This window comes from Heliconius melpomene, chromosome 21 (genome assembly GCF_056956725.1).
Source record: "Heliconius melpomene rosina isolate 202511_hmr_F chromosome 21, ASM5695672v1, whole genome shotgun sequence".
Taxonomy (NCBI): Eukaryota; Metazoa; Arthropoda; class Insecta; order Lepidoptera; family Nymphalidae; genus Heliconius; species Heliconius melpomene.
Genome location: NC_140409.1, coordinates 3,084,183 through 3,097,478, shown reverse-complemented (window position 1 = coordinate 3,097,478; position 13,296 = coordinate 3,084,183). Strand labels below are relative to the sequence as shown.

The following is a 13,296-nucleotide window of genomic DNA, read 5'->3' as shown; positions in this document are numbered from 1 at the left end:
GTATATTAGTTACGTTGGCCATTTAATGTAGATCAATTGAGGATTTTTTAAGCTTAGATACTCCAGTTTCGACATTTTGTATAACCACCTTCGATAGCTCAGTCGGTAGAGCGGTGGACTGTAGCGGTCCATAGGTCGCTGGTTCAAATCCAGTTCGAAGGTATCAATCACATATTGACAGTTTTTGCATATAATATTTTATCAATTATTTTTTATTACTATTTAGTTCCATAAAAAAATATAATATAGAAACATATACTATACTAAAATACAACATAAAGATAAATAAAAAATTACATAATTATAACATTTTAATTCAGATTTCGTTTAACATGAGCTCTGTGAATCATTTTGGTTATTTATTTAATTACTGTAAAAATTGCAATAAATAGTGTTGGAATATATACATGGACTATAAAAGGACGTGAAAAGTGTAAAGTGTCGGCGATTAAGAACATATACTCGTATGTGCAAAAACAATGACAAAGTACCGGTGACAGTGTAACGGCCGAAAGACGGTTGTATTTGGTTAGCTTAGACACTAAAATCGATGGTGAAGTGAACACAGTTCTTGGACAGATTTATTGTTCCATTTTGCTACAAATTGTAAGGACGATTAATCTAGGAGTTTATTAAAAAATAAAAAAAGCAAGTAATTTTGAAAGGGAACTGCGACACGACCGAAAGACGCCATCTAGCGGATAATAGGCGTAAATACATAGATCTGTTAAAGAAAATCAATCAACTTGGTCACAGTTAGGCTAAGTGTTTCTTCCACTGACCACAAGAGGGCAGGAGTTATAAAAAAAACCAATAAAGATTAAAGTTATCTGCTGTAAGAGACGACAACAGAGGCCACTACCTGTATTAAGTCAAGACAATTACACTTTAGAATCATAGAAGAAATCGTAAATGCTCTTAAAAAAATTACGGTCGAATTGAACGATCAAAAACAAGAAATCAGAGAAATGGGAAGAAATATTACTGAACAAGTATGAGTAGAATATTTGAAGAGAAATTTTCATTAATAGAAAAACACTACGAAAATCTAAAAGATAGAATGGAAAATCAAGAAAAAAAGATTCAAGCTCAATAATTTAGAAAGACAGGTAAGAAAAAATAATTTGGTTATTTTCGGTATAGAAAACAACGAAAAAACATACGAGAGCCTAGAAAGAAACGTAATAAGCTGGTTGGAGCAATATCTTTCTGTAAAACTAAATTATGCCGACATTCAAGAAGTCAAAAGAATTGGAAAGAAAGATGAAAGAACACGCCCAATAGTAGTTACTCTCTCAACTCTAGGAACAAAAATAAAAATATTGAAACAAAAGAGGGAGTTAAAAGGTACGCATTATTACATCAAAGAAGATTATCCAAAACAGATACTGGAGAAAAGAAGAGAACTACAACAACGACTACAATTGGAAAGAGATAAAGGAAACATAGCTGTAATCAAATATGATCGACTTATTGTATGGAAAAATAATACTAATATACAGAAATAATACTAATATATTTTTCTGTATATTTCTATTAGAAATATACAGAAAAATATACAAATAAATAAAAAGAACAAAATACAACAAAAGGATGTACCAGCTAAAACATCAAATAGTCTTTCAGAAGGAATTATAAAACAAGGAAAATTAAATTTTGTAATTAATTCTACAAATAAGAATAATAATAAAACAAACAAGCATAGCAATCAAGCACCTCCTCCATAGTTAAAGTAATAAGAAAAGAAAAGAAAAAAAAAAATTAAAACAAAAAATCTTCCAATTCGGCTGGTCACCGCGGAAGAGTACGACCAAAAGCCTCCAAAGTATAAAATGCTATAAAAAGAAAAAAAATAAAAAGACTTAGATTATTATACGTTAGATTATTATACAGGTGGAATTGTCAGCACCACTTTAAATGAAACCACAGTTTTAACTACTCTATAGAAGCCTAATATAATTTGGAGAAAAATAATTCCCAAAAATGAAAAAGTTTTTTTTTCAAACAAAATAAATAATAAAATTATCGTTTTAAAATAAACCGCCATTTGTAAAGTATAACATAGGCACGCACACACTTACCTGTCAAATCGGAAACGTCGCACACGTATGTGTGCGTCACACTAAGTACAAGTATGGATAAAAATCGTGAAATGAAAAAAAAAGCTACGTCCAAACTGTTGAGGTACCTTGATTAATTTCTTAGGTGTGGGTTTGAAATATATTACCCTATATGCAGTTTCAAAGAAAGAAGCGCTGCCTCTTCCACCTGTATAAGACTAAGATTAGATATAGCAACATAATAATGTTGTTACCAATTGAAAGCAAACGGCACTGCATAGAGAAAAATGGCTACTTTTGGAGGAGGCCTATACCCAGTCTGGGGACCTTGCCTGATATTAAATTACTACTAAATTAGTTATATTTAATAAATAATTTAGAAAATTTTAAATAAGAAAATAAAATAATTTATAAATAAAATTAGAACAAAAGGTAACTAAAAAAAATAAAAATATTAAGTAAATGAATAGTAACAAATAATTAGTGTGAGTGTGTAGCAGAGTGTGTATTATAAAATACCTAATTAATAAAAGAAACAATTAATCACCACTAATGTAAAATAAGAATAAGTAAAAAAGATCTTCTTATAACATATACTTAAATATTATTAGTAACGTGTAGATAAAATAAATAAGTTAGAAAGTAAACTATAATAAATTAGCATTAACTTTGTAACTGTGGCAACGGTAAATAAAAGGGTTTATTATTATTATATTATAGTTCAGAGGAAGAAATGTGAGAAATTTTACAATTTATAATTTATTTGTCTACTAACAAGTAACAGTAATGTATTTCCACGCGAAATAGTTGGTTACATCTTTCGTTAAAGTTTTCTGTCTTTTGTTGTTATTTATTTGTGTTTATTTTAAAACAATTGGAAAATCCTTATTGGAACTACGAAAATGCGGGTTGCATTAGGGTTTAATTAATTTTCACATTATCTTATGTGCTTTGTAAACATAGATTATATGAATAATTCAGTAGTTAAAGCGGGCGAAGCCGCGAGCCTGTCGCTAGTATACCTATATAAAAGGACTTGTCCTCACTGACTGAGGTAAGACGCACGCACAGCCGTAACTGCTGGTGGTAGAAACGTTAAATTTGGACAAAAGTTTACTTTCGTAATCTGGACATCCACTAAGAAGGTATTTTGAAAAATTTTAACCCTAAAGGGGGGGAAATAGGGGTTGAAAGTTTGTATGGAAAAAAATTTAAATCGGCACCGATTTTAATAAAATTTGAAATTCAGACTCTTAAAAGTATTTAATTGAACACGTGTTTCATGGTTTTCTTGAATTCTCCCCCTAAGGGTGCAAATAAAGGCGTTGAAAGTTTGTATGAAAAAATCTTTAAATCGCCACCGACTCTTAAACCACCGACTCTTTTAGACTCTTAAAAATATTTCATTGAACACATGTTTCGTGGTTTATTAGAATTCACCCCTAAATAAGCAAGCGAAGCTGCGCGCGTCCGCTAGTTATGTATATATTTATATCCTACTTTAATCTTCCTCGGAGCGAACAGAATATTCAAAATAATGATTGTTTTGGATGATTTACCTTTTTTTCTTTCTATAATTATAATAAATATCATCCACACCACCTGGATACGTGGCACTCCACTACTGTGCGGCTTCGTAGAAATTTCCCTCCACGCGCCACCGAACTGTGGAATGGCCTACCCGCGGCAGTGTTTCCAGGTCGGTACGATATGGGTACCTTCAAAAAGCGCGTCTATCTCCACCTCAAAGACCAGCAACGCACCTGTAGCTCTGGTGCTGCACGGGGTCGTGGGCGGTGGTGATCACCATCAGGTGACCCGAACGCTCGTTTGCTTTGTCCTTTTTGCATAAAAAAAATAATAAGATTTACTTTAGTCAGTTTAGGTATACTCTAGTATATATACATAATGATAATATTTTACAAGTATTGATATCTTGACTCTACTGCCGTAGAAAAATCATTAGGTACTAACTACTTAATAATTAGGTACTTTTTATCAATGTAAATGTTAAAACCATTTAAATATCAGTTAACGAGGCAATCTAGATTGAATTTTAATTGTAGTGATATGTTGAAGTTTTATTTTTCTTTTAAACTATTTTAGTTATTATACTCATAAACTTAAGTCATAAAATGTTGATATCCAGATATTCGAGAACCTAGAAATAAACCAAGTTTTATTTTCCAATAATGCTATATATCTTTAAATTTTATTTAAAAAAATATATAATTTATACCGTTATTATAATCTTATGTGTGTTTGAAAATATAGAACATAAGTTCCAGGTGGTGTTACTTGACAGATGACACCACTAGAGTAGGCGGCACTACTGACGGGCCTAGATTTCACCATAATAATAATTTTATAAATGACAATAAGGTTACACAAATTATAAAAAAATTTAAACAATATTTTTAGACATATTGTATGTTTAGAATACTTTATATTATAAAACAGAACTACTTAAATCACTTGCTTACTTCAGCTCACTATTTTAAATATTTATCACAGTTATTCTATTTGAATATATATTTTGTAACAAATTTTAGCTTAGAATAGAAGCTAATACTTCAGCACCACCACCACCACCACCTACAATCTACATGCTTATTTATCTGCTTGCTCTCCACATTCATTCGTAGCGAAGTCACACTTAGATGTCGCTAGTATCAATAAATGTATATAAGACTGCCACCTTACAGTGGCAGTGTTTCCAGGTGGATGCGACATGGGTACCTTCAAAATTAAGATATTTAGATATATGAAGTGAAGTGTAGATATTTAGTTATATGCCATCGTGGCGCAGCGGCACAAGGGTGTGACTGTAGCGCGATGGTTGTGGGTTGGATCCCACCCACATTTACATTTATATTGACTTACTCTTCTTCAAGTAACACCCCTAGCAGATCTTCATTTCCGAATACATGATCTTCTTGCAAATTGCACGGTTAACTTCGATGATCTCCCTTACAATTGCTATATACTCTAGAAAATCGTTTTGCATGGGCATCGCTTACTGCAAGAGGCTGCTAGGGTTCTTCAAAATCAAATCAAATTAAATCAGTCTCACGCTGTATTCCGCAGCAGGATAGGCAGAAGGAACCTCGTGTTAAAACACTCCGTTCCCCACTTTTCACCGAATTCTGGAGACCGCGACCTCAAGGCCGCGTTTTGCCTCGACACCAGAGCTAAAAAATGAAAATATAAATTTAAACAAACATTTCATTTCCTCAAGTGGGGATCGAACCCACTATCAGTCGACTTTAGATATTTTAGTCGATTTTTCAAACTATATTGTCTACACTATGCTTGTCAAGGCGTACATTTATATTCATACACTTGTGTTTTGTAATGAATCGACCAGAAGCTTTAAGTGTATGTGTAGATACAATGGTTGTTAATTCTATCGCTACTTGGGCGTGTACCTATATTATGGTAATACCTTTAAATTTTCTTATCTAGTTTAGTTATTCTAAACTAGATAAGAAAATTCAAAGATATTAATATCATATTAATATTCAAAAATAAATATATATTTCATTCGTATGCACTAAGACGTTCCAACACTTTTACTACGACTTAGCATATAGAAGTAGGGTGTAAATTACAATAAAACTCGAATGCTTTTCATTTATTTACTACCAGATAGAGTATAATGACCTTAAAATTACGATATAATATTTAAAATACAGATTAATAGTAATAGGTATAAGTTTATAGAAATATACTGACTGACATTAGGGCCAGATCTTCACAATAACAATTTAAATGGCTTCACAGGCTTTATTGAGCGTGGTGGAAATTGAACTTGGCGATATAGGCGAAGATATTATGAGATTTTTGAACTTTTAATGAATATTAGCTTAACACCAGTGTGAAAACACACTAGCTACACACGTTTACTAACTAACGACAACATAAACAACACATATTATTAACAATTACTAATATATCATATTAAAGCCTGGATACCAATACCCTCAAATAATCAAAATTGATCGCTGGGTCTCTAAATAGAAAATAATCGTTTAAAAAACAATTTTTAAATAGTAAATTATAATTATCGTTATCTTACACCCTAAATGTCAGACGTCATCGAATGGCATACCGCGAGATGTCATCTCAAGCGATGTAAAATTTGAAGTTTAATACCTTAGTTGATTATAAAAAGAAACTCGAATAATCGATATTTAATGAATATTAATTGATTTATAATAGAATAGTTGTAATGAAAAAAGCATCAAAAATAGTATAGTCCGCGAGGCATAAGCTGATCTTTGCATTCGTGTGAGTGATCACCATATTTTTTTATAGTATCTATATTCCGCATGTATTAGTGTAGGCAGAGGAAGCCTAGTTGTTTTAATACTCTCCGCTTCCCACTTTCCGCCGAATTCTTGAGGCATTGCATTGACTGGCGGAATTCAACGCATTTTGCCACCACCAAAGCGAAGAAATGAAAATATTAAATATCTCATTTCTTTGAGTTTGAATCGAACCCACAACCTGTCACGTTTATAGTCAGTCACACGCTTGTAGCACTTCGCCACGTCTGCCCTGTGTTGTGTTGGTTGTATTAATAATTAATTTTTCCATCATATCATTAAGTTTACGAATTTCTCCTTTTACTGCTTGGTCACACAATGTGATAGTGCCAACTTTTTCTTCTATCTCCACAATCGATTAAAAAAATTAAATATTAAAATTTAAACACTTGACGTTGCTCTAGCAGTACAAGTGAAGTTCAAATAAAATAACACCTACAATATTTGTATACACACACACAAAAACTCAGAAACTCATGAAAAAGGCAATCAGCTACACCTCGCGGAATATATAATAAATTGACACTTATTCCTTCTGTACACGTAATTACAGAAAAATAATCTTTAAAGTATATTGTGCCAGCCAGAATCGATACTAATAAACTAATTAAACTAATGAAACTAAAATTAACTTCTTAAACGAGAGTAAAGATGGAGATTGATGACAGCTTATTATGTGAATAATGGTATTTAATTTTTTCCAATATGTCTTCAATAAATTATGGTTCGCATATATTATCACACCAAAGTTTGTGAGCGTGTTGAAGCACAAAATGTGTTAGGTCGTGCAGTGAAACACTCGCAAATCGTTAGTGTAATAGGTATTCTATTATATTGTTAATTAATAAAAGTGTTACCCATTGAGTTATTGAATATATTATTGTCCCAATCTAAAGCCATAGTAAACTTGAAACGAGATCATTTCGATAGTAATATTTGGACTTATTATATTTACTTGACGTCAGTTTGTATCTATTTAAGAGTTAAAATTATAAAAACTAAAATAAATTAATACTAACTTATAATTATTTTTGTATAAACAAAGAGATCTTTCAAAGATAAAAACATTCCCAGTTCTTAACATTAATTTCGTAATTCTAAGAGTAACTATAATGTATAATATAGTATGCAAGTAAAGTGAAATAATTGCATGAACTTTAAAAATCCGATCCTAGAATATCATCACACACAACCCTGTAGTCTTTTCCGCTTTACTTTTAAGCAAGCCCCCTTTTCTAACCCTTCCTAAATATAATTTTGAAACTAAATTTATCGTTAAATATAATAAATCATGAAAGGAGTTAATTTAGATAGAATTAACTTAGTTATTTTGGATTAGATAAATAAAAAATACTAAAATATCGAAGAAAATGAAGAATTTAAAACAATTGAATTTAATTGAAAATCCTAATACAACCTACAAGACTAATTGAATACTCATATCTCATTCATGAATATTCAGATTATTTTATAATTAATGATTATTTTGTATAATTTGTAAATGCCCTTTAAATATGTTATCAATTAAAGCTTATACTTAAAACATATAATAGACACCCAAAAATAATCACATTCTATATTTTTTTTATTTTACCAATTATTTTAATCGTAAAATAACATTAAAATAATGTTAATGCAAATCATCTTAAACTAACATATAAACATTGAAATTTAGATCTAAAAATTAAACTGAAGTATATAAAAGATTTCCTATTTCTACATACGAGTATAATAACCTGCCTCCGTAGTTTACACGACTAATTACCATAAAAGTTTTCTGCGAAGAAAATATTTATTTGGATGGTATATTTTCGATTTAGTCGAATTACAGTTTGCTGTTGGGAGGATTGCTATTAATTCTAAAAGGTTATATTATGTTCCTAATAACTAGAATAGTTTTTGATGATCAAAAACTTTCATATCCAGTCGAAAGTGTGACATTAATTGTCCAAACGTAGATAGCCCTGTTGCCTGATTTTCTCCACAGCGTAATGATCTAACTCTCCGGCTTACTTGATTGGCAAATATCTTCTATAAAGAAAATATTTATGTGGGTGCCTCTACATATTTATATGGATGGATTATATGGTCTTCTCGTTACTTTAGGCAGAGAGTACCGCAGCATGCTGTTGAGGACAGAGTCATCATTACTGCTACTAATTCTAAAAGGTTACTTGATTGTTACTAATTACTTATTTGAATATTCTTAATTATTAGAGAAAAAAGTTGATCCTCAAAAAGGAAAATCATGTCCACTTGAAAATTAAACATGAGATGGTCTCAGATGAATGCTCCGTGCCTTTCTGTATGATTTACGACGAGGAACATCTTGTTGCCTTATTTTCTTTACAGGGCGGTTCGCTATGTCATCTGGTAACGTTAGCTTCATATCCGTCTTGATTTCAATCTATAATAGTAAAATAATTATTAATTAATAACATAGTTTAAGTCAAAGGTTATGGTATTTGAAAGAAATTAAGAAAGGATGGAATACAATATAAATTTAGATTAAAAAGTTAGTTTATTTTTTTATTATAATATATTTTTTTATGTTTTATTAATCTTATTGTGAAGATAAACTGTTTTTCATATATATATTTTGTATTTGTTAGCAAGTAAAATCTGTATAATCAAATCAAATGCAAAGTATAATCTGTATGTTTTTAATCAGATCATAGGGACTCTAGTGTTAAGACACTCCGATCCCCACTTTTCATAGAATTTTCGAGTCACTGAATGTTGAATGGCGGTAGTCAACGCCGTGTTTTGCCTTGTCACCAGAGCGAAGAAATTAAAATATAAATATATAATAATTCATTCCCTGAGTGGGAATCGTAGCTACAATCGTCGCGTGTGTTGTCACATGCTTGTGCCACTGTGCCCCGTTGGACTTCTGTTAAATAAACCTGACGTTGTTAGAATGTCTAACTGCACTAAAAGCCATAGATAATAAGCATAGATAGATAGGATAGGCTTTTAATGCAATAGTGGAAACAGACTTACATATATATAATATATAATGTAGGTCTGTTCCCATTGTTCAACACGAATTGTCTAATTGATTAAAAAATACTATAACTAACAATTAAAAATTACTTACTTCACTGAGCAGTGTCCAGTAAAAACTATCTTTGATGAACCGAAAGCGTATGGACTGAAACGGCCCCAGGTCCTTTTTCACAGTGCCGTCAGCTAATCCAAATTCATCGAAAGCGGCCAAAAATGTGTAATTCTGAGTTTTTACAAGGTAAGCCTCCACGATAGTGTCGTAGAGCTTATCTGACGGATGCTTTACGTTTCCGCTCCGGAAAGTATAGCTATTGGTAAAAAACATTAAGTAAGTATAACAAAATATTTTTTCAGATTTTTGTAAGGCCGATAGAAAGAGTCTAACTTATTTTCCCTCACGTCTTTTCTGAATTTGAGTGACAGAACTCATCGCCCATCGTGATACTAAAATGGAGAATCATTTTTTTTTAGCTTCACGCTTTATCCCATACGTAGCACAGTAGACAGCCGAGACTGGGAACCTAGTGATGAGACACTTGAAATGAAAATTATAATTGAAATATTATTCTTACTGGGCATCAAGCTGACATCAACGCGTCAGACAATGCTTTAACGAAATATTTATGTATGTATGTTATAATAATTCAATTTAATAATAAAACGACATTATAGGTGAGGTCGCAGGTTCAAATCTTACCCTAATCTTAATTTCTTGTTTTACTAACAGATTGTTTTAAAAACATTACTATACACTAAACGAGAAAAATATATCAACATTAGAATATGAGGCTATCGCGGCGCAATGGAATAACGTCTGGCTGAAAACTCGGCGGTTGTGGGTTCGATACCCATTTACTTTTTAACTGACTTCTGTAAGAAAAGGAGGTTATCAATTCGACTGTATATTTTTTTTTTATTTTTTGTTTATGTTTGTTACCTCATAACTTTTAACTGGGTGAACTGATTTTGATATTTTTTTTTTATTTGAAAGGTATAGCTTCCCGAATGGTCCCATTTTTTTTGGTCCATGTCTGACAATGGTATCTATGAGAAAATCACATAAGTCTTAAATTTGCATTATGCATGTGCGCGACAAATAGACGAATAACTCAATGTCGCGCCAACCGATTTTGATGACTCTTTTTTTATTTGAAAGGATACACTTCAAGGATAATTTGGTGAAAGTTTGGTTAGGTTTCGATTATGGAATCCGGAGAAAATTGACAAAGTTTGTTTTTTTTTGGTAAAAAATTGATTATACTGTAATAGTTACAAGCAAAAACTTTTTAAATTGATGTCAGAAGTGAGATTCCTGATGGTTGCATTTCTTTTCAACCAACTTCAAAGAAGGGAGATTCCCAATTCGCCCGAATACTTTTTATGTATGTTCTTGTTAATATACCAAAATTAATTTTTAACAAAAAGAAAAACCGACTTCTAACAACGAACTAAAAAGTGGAAAATAATTATATAAAGATTTTATAATTTTGAAGTCGGTGTCAAACTAATGCTACAACACCTTTACTACAATATCTAATTACTAAGCCTGTTTGTTTTACTTGGCACCGACTTCGAAATTATAAAATCTTTATATAATTATTTTTCACTTTTTAGTTCGTTGTTAGAAGTCGGTTTTTCTTTTTGTTAAAAATTAATTTATCGATTAATTTGGCAAAGCGCAGCGGTTACGGTACAAAACACATCGTTCTACGTTTGGAGTCGGTACAACTTAATTTGTGCCAAAATGCTTATTTAGTCTATTTGAATAAAGAATACTGTGAACTTGGAGAATATTGTGAATATCATATATATGTCATGTCATGTATGTGTCAATATACTGACCTGATGACGTTGGTAGGTTTGGCAAACCAGAACTCAATAGTATCACCCATCTTTGGCTTCGACCCCCAGAAGTAAGACCTGCCCTCGTAAGCATCTTTTAAGGTATGGCCCGGGTGTTCTTTAATAGTCGTTCGTATATATTTTAAAGGAGGATTGCTATGTGGATAGAAAGTTGGCAGCATACTAAATTGAGGATCCTAAAATAATTATATGAATCGATTTTAAATATTATTTTAATTCTTATCATAAGAAATAATCTACACATTTTTAAAAAATAATATAACTAATGCAATAAATTACGTACCTTAACCCGTTGAATTTTTCCCTTTAACGAGGAATACAAGCCAATGTGTTGAAATAAGATAGATTTATACTTGGGTCAGATTTGCAACTTGCTCTTACCACATGCGCTCTGTGAAAAAATACATAAATATATATGAAAATCCATTCAATATAATATAGTAAAGAAAACCATCATACTAATATTAAAAATGTGAAAGTTTGTGATGATGGACTTTCGCGTTAAAACTAGTTAATTTGGCTATAATATAATAATAAGCTTAAGTTTTAGGGCTTTATTATAATATAATAATAAACTTAAGCGGGCGCGTTTAGGCCGCTAGAGCTAGCTGGTAAATAACATACTATCACTTACCGAAGTCTTGTCGATAGTGCACACTCGATCAGCCAAAAAGCTCTCCATCAGCCAATCTATCGGCATATTACCATAAAATAATTGAACGTAAATGATAAAATCAATGACTTTGGCCGACTTAAACAGCTTTCCAATACCACCGACGCGACAGAATTCTATTATGTACCAATTAGGGGTAGCGATAGAGGCGGACGCCGTAAATTGTTTGATCTCCTGAAAAGAATACAGTATTGCCGTGACCAATTTTCGCAATTAAATATTCGATATTCGCAACTTATTTCAGCAGTAAATATAAAATTCCGCAATCGTCACGTAAAATTAAATATGTTTTTACTTATAAATTCCTTGCTATGTGAAATATTTGCGCTTCTCGTATATTCACTGGCCTTATATAAAAACAAACAAACTAAGCATTCGCTTTGCTTAATAAACTAATGCCATCAATCATGGTTATTATATTACGCTTAAGTAATTATATATTTAAACATGTATGAGTACACAAATACTATTAAAATATATCATAAAATTTTGTAGAATATATCTTTATAACGATTTTAACAAAAGTATCTATTACAATTCAACCGCTTATATAAAAATATCGTGAACACCATCGATGACGTTGCGTTAATAACGATATCGTTGTTTTTTGAATTTTTTTTTAAAATTTTGAAACTGCAGTCGAGAAACAGACAATTAATACCAAAGTTAAGGAGCGAATATTCATTTCAAAAACATTTAATTTTACCGACGTCAATTTGTGCATTCGTGTGGCCTCATAGGTCTATGTGGTCTTATAGCTGTCGTTCATGTCACAAGTAAAATACAAAATTTATTATATTTTCCGATTTTTTTCGGTAGTAATTAAATTTGTCCATCCACAAAAGGGCATGTGACACCTTTGTTTTTAAACTTTGACGCGTCTGTTAATGACGTACGGGGGACTCTCCATAATTAAACGGAATTGTAATATTCCGGCTACAATTATTATATTGATTATAAAGGGGTTTTGTTTTAATAGCGTCGAATTTTCATATAGAATATTGTTACATATTAATTATTTCACCTGCATGTAATTGCTGGATGATATAACGTCGTCCTCGAGCATCAAGTAATATGTCCCTTTGGACTGGGCGTACGACATCAGGTAAATGCTGTCCAAATTTTGCTTGGAACGCCACTTGATACGTTTCTGAGAATCACCCAGGGTTTGCGGCAAATTGTCAAAATCCGGGTAGTAACCAGGCGAGGGAGACATCACTTCTATCAAACCGTCTTGCACTTGTTGTGGAAACCTGACAAACGAATATCATCATGTATTATTATATAACTTGTAGCGTTTCATTGAAACTGGTGATAACTTCAGCTTCACGCTGTATCCCGCACACAGCAGGGTGCCTACCCT

The 13,296-nt window shown here is 31.7% G+C and overlaps 1 protein-coding gene and 1 non-coding gene across 2 annotated transcripts in view; one reads left to right on the top strand and one right to left on the bottom strand.

Annotated features, from left to right (window-relative positions):
• Positions 1-87: 87 nt before the first annotated feature.
• On the top strand, positions 88-162 carry TRNAY-GUA (transfer RNA tyrosine (anticodon GUA)). Its single transcript has one exon. It is a non-coding gene; the product is annotated as a tRNA-Tyr (tRNA).
• Positions 163-5,684: 5,522 nt separating this feature from the next.
• LOC146526861 (alpha-1,3-mannosyl-glycoprotein 4-beta-N-acetylglucosaminyltransferase A-like) overlaps positions 5,685-13,296 on the bottom strand; it is a 37,806-nt gene continuing 30,194 nt past the window's right edge. Inside the window, 6 exon segments of the mRNA XM_085205785.1 lie at positions 5,685-8,795; positions 9,489-9,705; positions 11,240-11,436; positions 11,544-11,651; positions 11,895-12,107; positions 12,958-13,186. Coding sequence (XP_085061911.1) covers positions 8,652-8,795; positions 9,489-9,705; positions 11,240-11,436; positions 11,544-11,651; positions 11,895-12,107; positions 12,958-13,186 — 1,108 coding nt within the window. The 3' untranslated portion in view covers positions 5,685-8,651.